The sequence below is a fragment of the Hyperolius riggenbachi genome, chromosome 1, assembly GCF_040937935.1.
Source record: "Hyperolius riggenbachi isolate aHypRig1 chromosome 1, aHypRig1.pri, whole genome shotgun sequence".
Taxonomy (NCBI): Eukaryota; Metazoa; Chordata; class Amphibia; order Anura; family Hyperoliidae; genus Hyperolius; species Hyperolius riggenbachi.
In genome coordinates, this window is record NC_090646.1 from 584355742 (window position 1) to 584373172 (window position 17431).

At 43.2% G+C, this 17431-nt stretch overlaps 1 protein-coding gene across 4 annotated transcripts in view; it reads left to right on the top strand.

Moving 5' to 3' along the window:
• ARHGEF28 (Rho guanine nucleotide exchange factor 28) overlaps window positions 1-17431 on the top strand; it is a 346228-nt gene that overhangs the window by 260547 nt on the left and 68250 nt on the right. For all 4 annotated transcript variants that reach the window (XM_068248416.1, XM_068248426.1, XM_068248435.1 and 1 more), the window contains 4 exons: window positions 310-349; window positions 5710-5833; window positions 15282-15408; window positions 17060-17115. In XM_068248416.1, the coding sequence (XP_068104517.1) occupies window positions 310-349; window positions 5710-5833; window positions 15282-15408; window positions 17060-17115 (347 nt within the window). The remainder of the gene's footprint in view (window positions 1-309; window positions 350-5709; window positions 5834-15281; window positions 15409-17059; window positions 17116-17431) is intronic.

Here is a 17431-nt window from a genome sequence, read left to right on the forward strand (position 1 = left end):
CAAGGAAGGGCAACTCTGATCTCTATACGCTAATTTCTACTTTAGGCACAGGCTTCAGTGCATATCTTTTATTGTTCACCTATAGCAAGTAGGGATACAACTCCAAAAGGCACGGTACACCTATAGCATTCACTGCGGAACCAAGCATGTCCACACCTCTTACAGTTAAATGACATAATTCAAAAGGAACAATTTATTACAACCCTTGATTTTTTGTAGGCCCCTCTCTTGCCATAGGATCAATATGATTTTTCAGTTGTGCAAGTGGTCTTCCTGTACGTTCTAACAGGTAATCTCTTCTCTTACCAGAGCGAGCGTACAGCCTTCCTGAACAATCAAGAGAGAAAAGGTATAGTAATATGTCTGCATCTCAGAAACTTGAAGAACTAAACCAAAGTTGAACATTCTAATTCGTAGCTGATACCCCCTTTCTTATGAGAAATCTTTACCTTTTCTCGAATAGATCATCAGAGGGGTCTGTATGGCTGATATTGTGGTGAAACCCCTCCCACAGTGTGATGTCATGACCATGGTCCTGGCAGCTTGTTTGTGAACCTTGTTGCATTGCTTTTTCCAACTGCCAACCAAGCTGTATCTCCCTCTGTGCATAGAACTCTCAGTTAAGAACATTCCGTACAGATCACCTGGCAAAACTAAAGCTGTGGCCACCGCTGATAAATGTCTGAATGTAAATCAGGTTGGGGAAAGATTTTACAATGGGCAATCACTGACTAAACAATCTATAAATTAATATTGTAAAAAAAATAAGCAATTCTGTTCATTGTGTTATTTTTAACAACAGTTTCTCTTTAAGGAATAACTGTAGAGAAAATTACATGACAAATAAAATTGTTTGTTTGTTTTTTCAATAATTGTTTATAAATTTAGTTAGTGTTTTCCCATTTACAAATATTTCCACACCCCGATTTACATTCTGAAATGTAAACAGGTGGAACATTTTTAGTCCTGCTTGGTGATCCCTGCGGAATGTTTGGTTACTTAGAGTTCCAAAGCCAGTAGAAAATATACCTGGTCTCCCAGCATGCTTGAGGGGAGGGGGATTCCACATAGCTAATCAACCTAGGCCAAGGGTGGGCAAACGTTATGACTTGTGGGCCATATAGTAATCTTAAATTTGACTGATGGGCCAGATCCCCAAAACATCCCCCCTTCCCCCATATCCTGGAAGCCAAATGTACCCATGGTCATAGTTCGGCTGCCAGTTCAGGTAGCTTCCCCCCTATAGGTATGCAGTTGTGCCCCCAGTATTAAGTAGCCCCCTCCCACAGTAGGTAGCCAAGTGTGCCCCAATTTTCGCATCTTCCTCCTCAATTTAAGTTGCCAGGGGTGCCCCAGTATTAGCAGCCCCCTCCCCAGTTTGGTGACTGGTGTGCCCCAGTATTAGTTGACCCAGAAATAGACATCATTTGAAGCATTTCCCCACAAAATACACATAATGCGGCAGCGTTTCCCCACAAAACACAATGTGGTGAGAGATGGCTGGGAAAGTCTGTGAGATCACCAAAGAGTCAAGTAAAGTGTTAAGAAATGCAAAAACAGGTGGTCGCCATCTTTTGTCCATTTTAAGATTAATTATACATTTGGCAATATCTAGCTTATTTCTATCGTCACGAAGGTTCATTGATAAAACCCAGGAAATAGAAGAGTTTGTGCCAGCTTACAAAGACTTTGTTTGTCTGTTTCTTGCGAAGTGTATATTGACCACCCAATGCTGTTTTATTAGGAAGACATGGAGAAGAGCCAGGATTGAGATAAAGAATGTCAGCCCAGTGCAGAATACAGCCCAGATGTGTGTTGCTGACACAAGTCACGTAGATGTGATATTCTGTCTGATATTCTCACATTGTCTCTGAGCATTCCTGAAGTCACCAAAGACAGCTTGCATTATGTCCGAGCAGCCAGCTACAATGATATTATATAGCATCTTCCTCTCATAAAATGGATGAAATGTTTCTATTAGGTTACAGGAAATAGGGTTCATTATACCTATTGATACATTTTTGGAACATCCTGCAGGCTTTTAGAAGTCAATATTAAGCTAATTATAACGTTTTAACATGTATTTGCATAACAAAAGAGGTTTATTGAGCAAGACAGAACATCAAACCATGAGCAAAGTGCAGAAGCTCCAAGTTCTTGTGGATGCTATAGTGATGAAAGACCTCTGGGGACAAGGTAAAAAAATCTGATGTGATGGAGAAAGCCATAATCCTAAACTCTGGGGGTAACTGGTCCATGAAAACCATGTGACAGTTCTCTGTCCCCAGTCACAGCAGCCACATCCCGGCTAATATGATACAATTAATTCTGGCTTGCATGCAGATTGTATGCGGCTTAACATTGTTTGATGATAATTACGGACCAGTGTGACTCTAAAACATATTAGTGGTCATTCTGACGTTCGGGATTTGACCATAATAAAGTATCACGTTCTGTACTTTGCACATTGTCCGGCTCCCAGCGTTTCTTCAATCAAATTATTGTATTTTTCGAACCATAAGACACACTTTTTCTCTTCCACAAGAGTGGTGGTGGTGGTGGGGGGAGGGGGGGGGGTGAGTGCGTCCTATGTTCTGAATGTGTGTGTGCCCAGAACCGGACAGAGGAGGTAGAAGAGATTGGGCTAGGGTGCAGGAAGTTGGAGTTGGGCCCATGGAAGCCCATCGTCACCCTCACCTGGAAGGGTATGCAACTGGATCAGGTGAGGGTTTTTGTGGTTGCCTCAGTGTAGCTAGTGGTGACAGGGTGGGCTAGTTTACTTTGGGGGAGGGGGGGCAGCAGCAGTGTTTAGTGTAGTTAGTGGGGATTAGTGTGTGACTGGTGGTGGCAGGACGGGAGGGGAGGGGGCACAACTGTTGGGGGGGGGGGGGGGGGGGGAGGGCAACTGCTGAGACTGTGCCCAGATGAAGTGGATCACATAACCACTGAGATTGTGGTTAGATGGAGGGCACAACTGCTGAGACTGTGGCCAGATGGGAGCGTGTCACATAACTGCTGAGACTGTGTCCAAATGGGGGGGTGCCACACAATTGCTGAGACTGTGGCCAGACGGGGGCCTCACATTATTGCTGAGACTGTGGCCAGATGGGGGCCTCACATTATTGCTGAGACTGTGGCCAAATGGGGGTCTCACATAATTGCTGAGACTGTGGCCAGATGGGGGCCTCACATAATTGCAGAGACTGTGGCCAGATATGTGCCTCACATAATTGCTGAGACTGTGGCCAGACGGGGGCCTCACATAATTGCTGAGACTGTGGCCAGATAGAGGGGGTGTCACATAATTGCTGAGACTGTGGCCAGATAGAGGGGGTGTCACATAATTGCTGAGACTGTGGCCAGACAGGGGCCTAACATAATTGCTGAGACTGTGGCCAGATAGAGGGGTTGTCGCATAATTGCCACGATAGGGTGTCACATAATTGCTGAGACTGTGTACAGATAGAGGGGTGTCACATGGGGAGGATGTCACATAGTTGCTGAGACTGGCAAGATAGAGGGGTTGTCACATAATTGCTAAGACTGTGGCCAGATGGGGGGATGTCACAAAATTGCGGAGACTGTGGCCAGATAGAGGGGGTGCCACATAATTGCTAAGATTGTGACCAGATGGGGGGGGGGGGGGGTCACAAAATTGCTGAGACTGTGGCCAGATAGGGGCCTCACATAATTGCTGAGACTGTGGCCAGACAGAGGGGGTGTCGCATAATTGCTGAGACTGTGGCCAGATGTGGGCCTCACATAATTGCTGAGACTGGCCAGATAGAGGGGGTGTCACATAATTGCTGAGACTGTGGCCAGATAGAGGGGGTGTCGCATAATTGCTGAGACTGTGGCCAGATAGAGGGGGTGTCGCATAATTGCCATGAGAGGGTGTCACATAATTGCTGAGACTGTGGCCAGATGGGGGCCTCACATAATTGCCAGAGACTGTGGCCAGATAGAGGGGGTGTCACATAATTGCTGAGACTGTGGCCAGACGGGGGCCTCACATAATTGCCAGAGACTGTGGCCAGATAGAGGGGGTGTCACATAATTGCTGAGACTGTGGCCAGACGGGGGCCTCACATTATTGCTGAGACTGTGGCCAGATAGAGGGGGTGTCACATAATTGCTGAGACTGTGGCCAGACGGGGGCCTCACATTATTGCTGAGACTGTGGCCAGATAGAGGGGGTGTCACATAATTGCTGAGACTGTGGTCAGATAGAGGGTGTGTCACATTATTGCTGAGACTGTGGCCAGATAGAGGGGGTGTCACATAATTGCTGAGACTGTGGCCAGATAGAGGGGGTGTCACATAATTGCTGAGACTGTGGTCAGATAGAGGGGGTGTCACATAATTGCTGAGACTGTGGTCAGATAGAGGGGGTGTCACATTATTGCTGAGACTGTGGCCAGATAGAGGGGGTGTCACATAATTGCTGAGACTGTGGCCAGATAGAGGGGGTGTCACATAATTGCTGAGACTGTGGCCAGATAGAGGGGGTGTCACATAATTGCTGAGACTGTGGCCAGATAGAGTGGCCAGATAGAGGGGGTGTCACATAATTGCTGAGACTGTGGCCAGATAGAGGGGGTGTCACATAATTGCTGAGACTGTGGCCAGATAGAGGGGATGTCACATAATTGCTGAGACTGTGGCCAGATAGAGGGGGTGTCACATAATTGCTGAGACTGTGGCCAGATAGAGGGGGTGTCACATAATTGCTGAGACTGTGGCCAGATAGAGGGGGCCTCACATTATTGCTGAGACTGTGGCCAGATAGAGGGGGTGTCACATTATTGCTGAGACTGTGGCCAGATAGAGGGGGTGTCAGATAATTGCTGAGACTGTGGCCAGATAGAGGGGGACTCACATTATTGCTGAGACTGTGGTCAGATAGAGGGGGTGTCACATAATTGCTGAGACTGTGGCCAGATAGAGGGGGTGTCAGATAATTGCTGAGACTGTGGCCAGATAGAGGGGGTGTCACATTATTGCTGAGACTGTGGCCAGATAGAGGGGGTGTCACATTATTGCTGAGACTGTGGCCAGATAGAGGGGGTGTCACATTATTGCTGAGACTGTGGTGATGGAGAGGTCACATGGGTAGAAGACTACTGAACAAAGTTTAGCCTGATGACTATGATTTGGGTGGGAGGAGGGTGACCAGAGCTGGCACACACACAGAAAGCACTTTTAACATGGAGTCAGCCATTTATATATTCAGCTCTGTTATGTAAAAATAACATGCTAAAAAGAATGATCCTGACCACAAATCTTTCTTGGTATTTTCCATTGTATAACTGATGAATAGAAGTGACTTAAATACAAAGGCATTTCTTGCATAATGGAAATTCCAGAAGTAGTAGTCATGGAAGATAATACAGACGTTTATTGTGGTGTAAAATATAGGATATAATAATGAAGTGATAACTCACCCCTGCTGGTGTTACGTGACACTGCACATTCTCCTCTATTAGCGCAGCGTCACCGCCGGCTCTTCTGCCGCTGCTGATTGGCTGCCTGTCCGCTGCTTGCCTGCTCCTCACGCTGCATCTGTAATGTGAGAGGAATAGGCAAGCTGTCAGTACTAACTTTCTATACAAATATACATATACCTATCACTTCATTCCCCCTGTGAGCAGCAGGCTGAATTACTGATTGTGCCGCTACAGAACATTCACTACTGCTTTGTTTCTTTAGGATTGAAGAGGAGGAATGGGACAGATACATGACCCCTGCAAAGCCAGAGGCTGAGAAAAACAAAGTGAGCCGCACTTTCAGCTTCCTAAGGAGCAGGATGAGCAGCACCAGGAACAAAACGAAGGTGCATACTGCCCTCTAGTGTCCACTTCAGATAAGCCTCTCCAAATAGAGAAATTGGTTATAAGGTTCTACTGTAGCAAGTTTGAATCAGGATGATACCATTAACTGACTGACTGAGTAGGCTTTCCTCTGTTCCGCCTTCATCATACTTGAATTCTGTATGCTGACAAGTTGTTAAGAGATATGATTGCATTTGTGTTTGGACTGCTTACAGAGAAACCAGGGAGCACAGCAATTATAAGGCACAGGATGGATAGGAAAGGAGTTGAATCAACATGCAAACAAGGGGCTTGGAGGCTAAATCCCTCTTTCTCCTTGTGACCATATGCACAAAAGCCAGATGGGTCTGTCATTCACTGTTTCTTTCAGCTGTTACATAGGCATGTTCATAGCTTCACGTATACTGTCTTCCATTTTAGCCTCTGCCATCATCTTCTTCTTTTGCCCTCAATTTTTCCAAGCATCAATGATTTCTCCAAAGAATCCAGTCTTCCCATTATGTGACCAAAGTATTTGAGGTTTAATAGTAGTAGTATCAGCCCTTCTAGTGAACACTCTGATCTTATTTCTTAAAGGGGAACTACAGCGAAATGTAGGCTATTGGGATTTCCCTAGTAGCATGTTTCTATTATAAAGAGCAACACTTATTCGATAGTGCTGTTTTGTACAAAGGTCACCTGGATAAGATATATAACTCACATACACATCCTGGCATCACCAAGGCAAGGGAAGCGAAGTACTCTGTATTCAATTAGGCTGTGTGATAAGCTATCTCTCTCCTCTTGTCAGCCCAACAAGCCCATTCTTGTAATGCTGTCAAAATCGTTAGGTAAATTAACAGGCAGCCTGTTTTTTTTTTTATTTAACCTAGAACATTCCATATCAAGGTGCTTGCTGCTGAATGAACTTGCATTAGAAGAACGGGGCTTTGAACTGACAGAGAGGAGAAAAATATTAGCGGTTATCACACAGCCAATCTTCCCTTGCGTTGGCGATTGCAGGATCTTTATCTGAGCTATAAATTATCCAGATGACCTTTGTAAACAAAAGCACCATCTAATATGTGTTGCTCTTTCTAATACAAACATGCTACTAGGAAAATCCCCATAGCCTAAGTTTCGCTGTAGTGCCCCTAGTAATTGTAACATAGTTTGGGTGCTTGCTTTTGATTGCTGATAGCCTGCTATGTGGAACAGTGATTTTTGACCATCTAGTCCTAGCCGTTACCCCTAATGCTAAATCCCCTTACTAATCCGTAACCCTTATTTTCCCAGTGTCAATAACCCCCTTCCTAATGTTCAGCCATAGCCCCTTAACGTTAAACCCTTCTGGATACCTAACCATACCCCTTTCACCTTGACACTTAAGCCCTTACTTGAGACTGACCTAACCTGTCCACTAACTCCTTTCCATTTTATTTTGATGTAAAGCACATGTGTCAAAGGGAGGGAAAGAGATGCTTCTTCTTAAAGAGACACTGAAGTCTCCTAAAAATCAGTTTTTTATTATAAAATCCTCTTTAACATTACTGCCCTAACTAAAACACCACATCCCTGCGGCTGTAATCTAACTAAATCCCCCCTAACTCCCCCCTCCCTCTCCCCCCGCAAAATCCACAACTTTCTTGGTCGTGGATTTTGCTGCTGGAGGAGGCAGAGCTTTCAGCCGCAGCTCTGCCTCCTTGCACGTCTATCAGCGGCGGATCTCCGCCTCTCCCCCGCCCCTCTCTGTGAAGGAAAACTGAGAGGGGCGGGCGGAGGCGGCGATCCGGTGCTGACAGACGTGTGAAAGCTCTGCCTCTTACGGAAGCGCTCCCCGGATTGCCCCCCGGGGAGTTAGGGGGGATTTAGTTAGATTACAGCTGAAGGGATGCGGCGTTTTAGTTAGGGCAGTAATGTTAAAGAGGATTTTGTAATAACAATATGAATCTTAAGAGACTTCAGAGTCTCTTTAAAGGATACCCCAACTGAAATGTGGCATAATGAGATAGACATGTGTATGTACAGTGCCTAGCACACAGATAACTATGCTGTGTTCCTTTTTTTCTTTCTCTGCCTGAAAGAGTTAAATATCAGGTATGTAAGTGGCTGACTCAGTCCTGACTCAGACAGGAAGTGACTACAGTGTGACCCTCACTGATAAGAAATTCCCCTTTTTTACCTCTTTCTTGCTCTCAGAAGCCATTTTCTGCTAGGAAAGTGTTTTATAGTTGGAATTTCTTATCAGTGAGGGTCACACTGTAGTCACTTCCTGTCTGAGTCAGGACTGAGTCAGCCACTTACATACCTGATATTTAACTCTTTCAGGCAGAGAAAGAAAAAAAGGAACACAGCATAGTTATCTGTGTGCTAGGCACTGTACATACACATGTCTATCTCATTATGTCACATTTCAGTTGTGGTATCCTTTAAAGCAAGGGGGGAGGGGGGGTAGTTATTTGCCTGACTGAATGTAAAGTCCAGCTTTCACTCAAGCTAAAGTTGCCATCCAGAAGGTGACGTAAAAATTCCAATGACTGCTGCCACTACAACACTATGAACTGTGCTGTGCTCTAGGGGCAGTTGTGTTTTTACCCAGGCCATTACTGCGGGACAAAGGCAGGTAGGATAACTATGTGGGCATAAATACATTAGGAGACAGTGTTGGTTTTTATTGTATATTATGCCACACTAATTCTACTTTACGATTTTTCTCATATGAAAACCCAGTTTCACCTTCAGACTTGCCTTTGAACGTTTGTGCAGCTGTGTATAAGCTTGTTACTTATTGAGAATTATTAGGTTATTTGTTATTCATTCCACATTAAGCTTCCTTGTAAGCAGTTATCCAATTTATTTATTCCTTTTATCTTTCTTCATTTAATGTTAATTGCACTTCCATTTGGTCATTCATAACATTTTGCAGAAGAATTATACTAGAAGCTGCTGTTTTGCAAGTCTCACGGGAACTGAGATCTAATTATTTTCTGTAATTATGCGCATTAACTGATTATAATGTTACATTTAATAACTGAGCAGTCTCTGGCTTCTGCTACAGGATGATTGGGTCAGGCTGTCTACAAATAGCTATAGTTGCGGATACTGTTTATTTCTGCCATCATCTCCTGTGGCAGTGTGTGAAGTAAGTGGCAACAAGGTGAGGGTTTTGTGTGCTACAGAAGTTGAGCTTAAGAGTGTATCTCAGAATCAGTATATGAACTGTGTAGGTACAGCATACTGCTGCCTCACCAGCTCTGTGTGGGATATCAGTTAGTATTTCACACCCAATATCCATGGGCCACACCCATCTTCCCACCTGGATAGTGTTGTATGTACTGAAAATGGAGCAAGAGTAGGTACACGGTACTCACAAAATTAGCTTGCCAAGGTAGGCAATCCACCGATAAGACATTTTGAGAACTCCCATCTCCTCATAGATGGACTCTTTTGAGTTGTGGTTACTCTCTTGAGTGAAAAAGTGGCCTCCAGTGCAGGCCAAGAGAGAGTAGACAATATAAAAAGTAGGAACGAGGCGCCCGGGTTTAAATAAGATGTGTTAAAAGCAATCAAAGGAGAAAAGGGAAGTAGCTTACCTCAGGGAAGGCACACAGCGGTGTAATTCTGGTGCCAGCAATAGCCGGTCCCCAAACACGCCTGTGGAGTCGGTACAAAAATCATCCAACTTCAATTTCAACTCCTCTGTTTATGAAACCACGACTCCAGGTACCCTAAATGGCTCAGACTCACCAGGGCTGTGGATTTGGTACAAAAATCATCCGACTCCTCAGTTTATGAAACCTCCAACTCCGACTTCAGGTACCCAACTTATCGACTCCGACTTCACAGCCCTGACCCCAAATTACTTCTCCCTCCACGTTCCTACGAGTCGGAGGGTTAATAGTAATTAATGCCGCCTGGTATTCCAGCAGCAGCAGGGTGAGCAGTCATTAGGCTCACCCTGCACCAAAGTGACCAGGTAGCAAATCGCATATACACTACGTTTAGTGGAAGAAAAATATCAGTGAAAATGAATGATATTCTACTATCATATTACCCATTGCCCAATAGTAGAATATAGGACATTTTACAGATATTCTACTGCCGGCTATCACCGGGGCCCAAATTATTCGGTGCCCTTTTAACATGTATGCTGCAGGTCCAGTAGAAACATTTAGAACGGGTAACAGAACCATGGCTCCTGAAGGGTCATTGTTTCAACAGTTTAGCGGCTAAACTTTAGCTTGTTGACTTTGTATGATCTCTGCTGTACACTTGGGTTAAATATTATAATTGTCATTCATTTGTGACATGAACACCACTGTTGCATTGGAGGTCTATACAGATGTAAACCCTAAAATTTACACCACACAAATAGCTCACGATTGCAGGTCAAGGCCTCTATAGGGGCCTTTTCACATAAAAAACTGACAGAAGGTGAGAGGAAAAGTCCCATCACATGCAGTCGGCCACTAGGTATGCAATATAGCGGTTTTCTACCAAGCTGTAACCTCACCACATGTTAACTGCTGGCACACCTGTGGTTACAGATGCTGCCATTTTGTTTTATTGCAGAGCACTCAGCAGTCCATATAAAATGGCCATTTCACATGCCTTATTCCTATCTGTTAATGCATTGTTTGAAGCAATAAGCTTCCTGCAATGTGGGCTGGTTATAATAGCATCATAAATACCATGAGAACAATGTAACCAACTGATAACTTAAAAAGAAAACCATCTAGGAGTGTTTCATAATCTCAACGTGAACGTTTATGTGAACGGAGATCTGGAGCTTACAACTGCAGACTGAATAGAGTACTGGTCAAGGGCACTGCCTTTGACATGGGAGACCAGGGTTCGAATCCTGGCTAGGTCAAGTACCTATTCAGTAAGGAGTTCAAGGCAAGACTTCCTAACACTGCAGGGTGGCCTCCTGAGCGTGTCCCAGTGGCTGCAGCTCTTGAGCGCTTTGAGTCCGACAGGAGAAAAGCGCTATATAAATGTTCGGATTATTATTATATTATTATTATAATTTTGAACTGGCTTTACTGCCATGTTCAGTGTTGTGGCACTGACTTACAAAATCTTATCAGAACTGGAAGGAATTCTTGTAAGAAGAAAATGGTGAGCTTCTGAGAGGAACTGATGGTGAGGTAAGTAGGCAATAATTATTTGCAGGTATATCATGTGTTTATTTTAATTAATTTGACTCGGTTCAGGTTCCCTTTACCCCTTTTCCCCAGTGGAATCCTAGTACTAATGTTCCAGTGTTCTAATGCTCCATGTTCTTATAAGTTAAGGATTTATCTAGTCCGTTATAAGTCTATGAAATTCAATTACTTCAACCAAAAGTATAACTGACACTTATTATACGAATGCAAATTCTTTGAGTGCCTGACTGAAGTTATGTACTGTCTTTAGATTGCATAGTTAAGCAATGTTGATGATAAATTGTGCAAGCGCGCACACACACGTGCGCGCTTTTTTTCTTTCTTTCTTTTTTTTTTCTTTTTAAGAACGCAAATGTTCAGTTGGAGCTACTTTTTTGTTGTTGTTTTCGTATTCCCTTTTTAAATAAACCATAAACTGGATAAATTAGCTCCTTCACTGAAATCTTCCAGCTGACAAAGGGCTGAAGTTTTCTGCAAGTGACATGGTCACTATATGTTTCTTTAGGAAAAGGACTATAAAAATACTGTAGCGCATTCTTGCAGAGCAAAACTTGGTACAACTTTATTGGCTCAAATACAAAAATGTACATATTCATAAAAACTTTTTGATCCATGAAATCATGAACAACAATTTGATATTTCCAAGCAAAGGACTTTTCATGAGACTGACAGACACTGTCAGAGCCAGAACTATACAGATAAATTGAGGGGCATCTGCACCAAGCAGATGCACAGAACACGATCCCACCGGCAGAAAAGAGCAACCATGCAGCAGTGTATATGGGAGACAATCCCCATATAGCTGCATGGTTGCTCTTTTCTGCCAGTGCGATTGTGTTCTGTGCATCTGCTTGGTGCAGATGCCTCTCAATTTATCCGTATAGTTCTGGTTTTTGTTGCTGACTGGGGTTTACAGAATTGTTTATACAATACAATACAATAACATTTGTAAAGCGCTTTTCTCCCATAGGACTCAAAGCGCATAGTTGTGTCTCAGATTAATACAGGGTTGCAGGCTGGGTTGTGTTACAGAGGAGATAGTCAGATGTTCATGAATGCCAGACTGAAGAGGTAGGTTTTCAGTTTAGACTTAAATGCTTCCAGGGATGGAGCTGTCCTGATTGGGTGTGGCAGGGAGTTCCAAAGTGTAGAGGCAGCATGACAAAAGGCTCTGTCTCCAAAGGTTTTGAGGTGGACTCTGGGGGTGACCAAGGTGTTACGTCCTTTTGATCGGAGATTATGGGGGGTGTGATGCAGTTGCAACAAGTCCTTCAGGTATCCAGGGCCCAGATTGTGCAAGGATTTGAATGTCAGTAAGCCAATCTTAAACAGAATTCTCCATTTTATCGGTAGCCAGTGGAGTGAGCACAGGGTTGGTGTTAAGTGGCAATGGCGGGGTTGGCTCGTTAACAGCCTTGCGGCACCATTCTGTACTAATTGCAGGCGGCGTAAGTCTTTCTTATGCAGGCCTGTGTAGAGGACGTTGCAGTAGTCTAACCTTGATGTGACGAAGGCATGAACTAGGGTTGGAAGATCCTCTGAAGGAATTAGGTGTTTAATCCTTGAAATATTCCTTAGATGAAAGAAGGAATGTTTCACAACAGCTGAGATTTGATTCCTGAAGCTTAATTTCCCATCAATCAGTACTCCCAGGCTGCGCACACAGTCTGAGTTGTTCAGGTCTGAGCTCCCTATCCTTATCGGTATTTGTTGAGACTGGGGCTGCTTTGCTGTTGAGCCCTGGCCCTCGATAACAAGAACCTCAGTTTTGTCAGCATTAAGTTTTAGCCAATTATTATTCATCCACTCCTGAAGCTCAGCTAAGCATGCGTTTATTTGTGGAGTAGGGTCTGTGACGCCAGGTTTGAATGACAAATATAGCTGGGTGTCATCAGCATAGCAATGATATGTCAGGCCATGTTTTTGTATGATTTCTCCTAGTGGCAGCATGTATATGGTGAAAAGTAAAGGGGATAATATTGTGCCCTGAGGTACAGGGTTGGAGAGGAAGGGCCCCAAGGCTACCCTTTGTGTTCTGCCAGCCAGGAAGGAGTTGAACCACCGGAGAACAATGCCATCTATGCCACAGTACTCTTGTAGCCTGTTGAGCAAGATTTCATGATCGACTGTGTCAAAGGCCGCTGAGAGGTCGAGCAAAATGAGGATGGAACATTGACCCTTGTCTCTTGCAATGAGCAGATCATTGCAAATCTGGGTGAGGGCTGTTGAACAGCTGTGATATTTCCTGATACATACAACGGCCTGATGAAGGGCACAAAATAGCCCGAAACTTAAATGTGTCGTTGCCTATTATTGTTTACCACATCAAGCCAGATTACAGTGTCTGTCAGTCTCGTGAAAAATCCCTTGCTTGGATATAATAAATTGTTCTTCATGAAGATTGATTTCACGGATCAGAAAGTTTGTATAAATACGTCAATTTTTGTATTTTTGCAAATAAAGTGTACCAAGTTTTGCACTGCAAGATTGCACTACAGTATTTTTATTGTACTTTTCCTAAAGAAACATACATTGAATGTGGGTGTGGTGGGTCACCTATTAAAAGGACTTTGTGCTTTTGCCCTTCCCCTTGAAAGTTAGATAAGATGACAAGACATTACAAAAAGAGTAGAAAGTGGAAGTCATCAGCCAGAGGTCAGAAGAAGCAGTAGCCCCCCGGGAGCTTGTTAGCTCTTCTTACACTAAATTCTAAACAGTTAAATGTGACATCATCTGAGCAGGGACGGATCACTAACTCATCGCCTGCTATTGGCTGATAAGGACCCGTGATATCATGACAAGCACAGTCTTTACTGCGCATGGCCTGGAAAATTCCATGTTCCAAGCACTGGTCACCTTGTTCTGAGGAGGCCATTGTTTAATGTACTTGTGAGAATATTTTCATAACTATGACTCATGTTTATGTTGTTCGCCGCCAGCTGGTCTGGCCTCTACACTGGATATCTCTGATACAGCCTTGGGAGTTCCAGTACAATGTTCTACTGAAAATCAGAACGGTCCTTATTTATCTCTAAGAGAAATTCTCCTTAAAGGGCGATTCTGCACATCAAGTCTTTTAAATAACTCAGTTAAAGTAACTGAGGCCTACGAATTCAAGCATATAATACTTAAATTCTAACAATAATGAAATAAAACTAATGATAGACCTGACCAGTGTGATTTGAATGATAAAACTTCATCATTTTCTTTTGAATTCTTTTTGATATGTGTGACTTGGGGTGTGGCTGGGCATGGCTAGAGGTGCCATAGGGGCAGTGTCCCTCTGTCTTAACTCAAAAAGTTTGGAAGTAAGTATAAATGCAGCATTATGTGAACTTCGTCAATAGTTATTGACAATTAATCCCAAACACTTACCATTACCTTTCTCTAAGCAATAACTTTAGCAGATTGGTGCGACAAGAGTGTGAGGGGTTAAAATTGTGCCACGCCCCTTTAGCAACTACTCTAAGTCTAGTTTAGGCAAAAACGCCTGCTTAAAGGGAACCAGAGATGAACGTTTCACACAAAATAAACATATCAGTACATAGCTTGTACAGAATAAATGCTCTACCTGATAATTTCACCGCTCTGGTGTGCCTTTTTTAGTGTTTTTTATTCATTATTGCTCCAGGAAAAATCCAATATGGCTGCCGGCTCATATCCCTTCTGCTTCCGGGTTATGAGTTGTTCTGGATGTGCTGTCTAGGCTATATGAGAAAGGCTGCTGCAGCCTTTCATCTGTGTGCTTTGATTTTGGTATGATGTGCAGCTACCTGTAGGAAGTGTCTCTCATAGGAATGAAACTGCACAGATAATAATGATGACGACTGCACAGTGCACACAGATCACACAACAGCCACACTTGTCTGTTGTTTCAGAGTTTCTCTCTCAGCAGCAGCCGCCCCTCCCATATCATCAGAGCTCTCAGTATGCAAAGCAGGAAAGCTGAGCCAGGAGGTGGCAGGCTTGGGCTTGAAAAGACTCCATAGAAGAGTGACTCAGCTATAATGATTCCAGGTCAAACCTAGGCTCAGTCGGGGATTCTTATCACAACCGATAACAGACTAATTACAAACTAATTAAGCAGATAAGAATGAAACTAAAAGCAGAGAAGGTGTTTACTGTCATGTTCCCGCTGATAAATGTAGTAAAATACATGAGGGTGCTTCGTTCCTGCTTCTCTCTTTGTGTGTAAGTAGATATGTAATGTAACTCCTAGTATTTTTACAGGCTTAGTGTTTTATTGACTTTATGATATTCAGTGGCTACTTTTTATTTCTTCCATATATGCATCATCTTGAAGACCAAAAACAAGGATTCAAAGGAGAAGGTGAATCGCCATCAGTTTGTTCTGGGGACCTACTCTGGTGTGGTCCCATGTTTGGTCTGTGAGAAAGCTCTGCTGGGGAAAGAGTCTTTTCAGTGTTCCAGTAAGTAACAAATCATGCCATCTTGTAATTGTAAATCACGTAAACCCAGGACCTGCATGCTGCATCCCTTTCTTAATCAGAAGCAAATTGGACATGCTGGAAATGATTAAATATTTGGAAATTTCAAGTTGCTCTGACAGGAAGACTGCACGACGGTGTGTACCCTGCCTTAATTCTATCATTACCATGGTTGTCTTGTAAAAATATAAACCATTTATTGACTAAATTTCTCTGCATATACAAGTCAAATATTTTATCTCCATATCCGGATGAAGGAGATAGATAGTGGTTCCCAGAGAATAGAATCTCATTGTTTATAAGGATTGTTTTTGTATCAGATTAAATCTTTTGTTTATATTTCCGTAACATAGTGTTCTGTTATCAGTGTTGTATTTCCTGATCACATTGTTTTTACTCTTTTTATTTACACGTGGTCACTCAGTGGAGACTTGTGTCCTCCCAAAGTCATGCAATATTTAACCAGAATTACAAAGTCAGGGTAGCCAGCGTTGTGGCTGTGAACAGTGCGAAGGATAACCAAGGTCACCTGTGTACAAGTTGTGTGTCATGGGGGGATTTCTCTTCATGAACAATACATAATGGGTTTATTTCCAGGTCAAACAGTATGGGCTTGATTCACAAAGCGGTGCTAACCTACTTAGCACGTCTAAATTCTTTAGACATGCTAACCAGGGTGCTAAGTAGGTTAGCACCGAATTTCTGAATCAGATAATTCGGTGCTAACCTACTTAGCACCCTGGTTAGCGCGTCTAAAGACTTTAGATGTGCTAAGTAGGTTAGCACCGCTTTGTGAATCAAGCCCTATATGTATTATGATAGCTGATTTTATAATCTCTGTGGACTAATGTGTCTCGCCTAACTGAAAGGCCATTTCAGAATTATGTCCATAACTGGGGATACCCAATTGTATTCCTATTACTTAATGAAAATTTGGTGCTGTGATCAAAGTGTTTGGATAAAGTTTAAGTTGACACTGTGCTCAGATTGCTGAAGGCTTGATATGCACAACAGTAACCCTTTTCTCTATTGAATGCTTAACCTTTAAATTTACCTTATAGTTGACTTTATCATACGGTAAGGGCCCGTTTACACTAGGGGAAGTTTTGTGTGATTTACTGCTCACTAATCCGGAAACGCAGCCTATTGAAATCAAAGGTTGCTTCCTAATTCGTGGAAAAAACTGAACTCTGAGACTGACGCTGGCACTTTTGCATCCAAATCTCTGTAGCCATGCCATGCAAGACTATGGGATTGGGATGCGTTGGAATCGGAATCAAATAGATGTGCATGGCATAGCTATAGGGATTTGGATTTGTAATCGAGCTGCAGAAGTGCTGGCGTCCATCTCAGAAACAAACACTCAGCTCTAGTGGAAACCCGTCCTAAGGCAGCATACTAGGTTGTTGTATCACTGATAGTTGCTGTGAATAAATAGCTCTACCGAGCTCTGGAACTTCCCTATAATGACATTGTAGTCTATGGTTTATTCTGCACTTGCCTCGCCCCCTCATGTTTCCACGTTGGAGATTTCCTTTGATCCAAGCACCACACTATCCCTCTACTTTGTATTGTTCAGCAGTGGAAATGTATGTCTGTTTTTATTTGTAATGGAAACTTTCTTTCTTTTCAGATTGTAATGTGAATGTACACAAGGCATGCAAGGATGCTGCTCCAGCCTGCGCAAAGGTAGCATAACTAGGTGTCTTGTATATTGCAGATGCTGTTCTCTACACTCTAAATATATTCTCTGTTTCTCAGCATTGGCTTTGGATATGATGATGGATATATTGGTGCTCTCACTGCTGACATTTTGGTGGAAGTTGCTTGTTTCCTAGACACAGTACTCAACCGATAGTTTCACAGATCTACTGAGTCACTTACCTGAGACAGACATGCAGCAGGGATGAGCAAGAACGCCTCTTGCAGACTTCGGAAAAGTTCCTCGAACTTCTGATCGTTACATTAATTTCTACCAAAGCTAATTCGCAAATTCCGTTAAAGC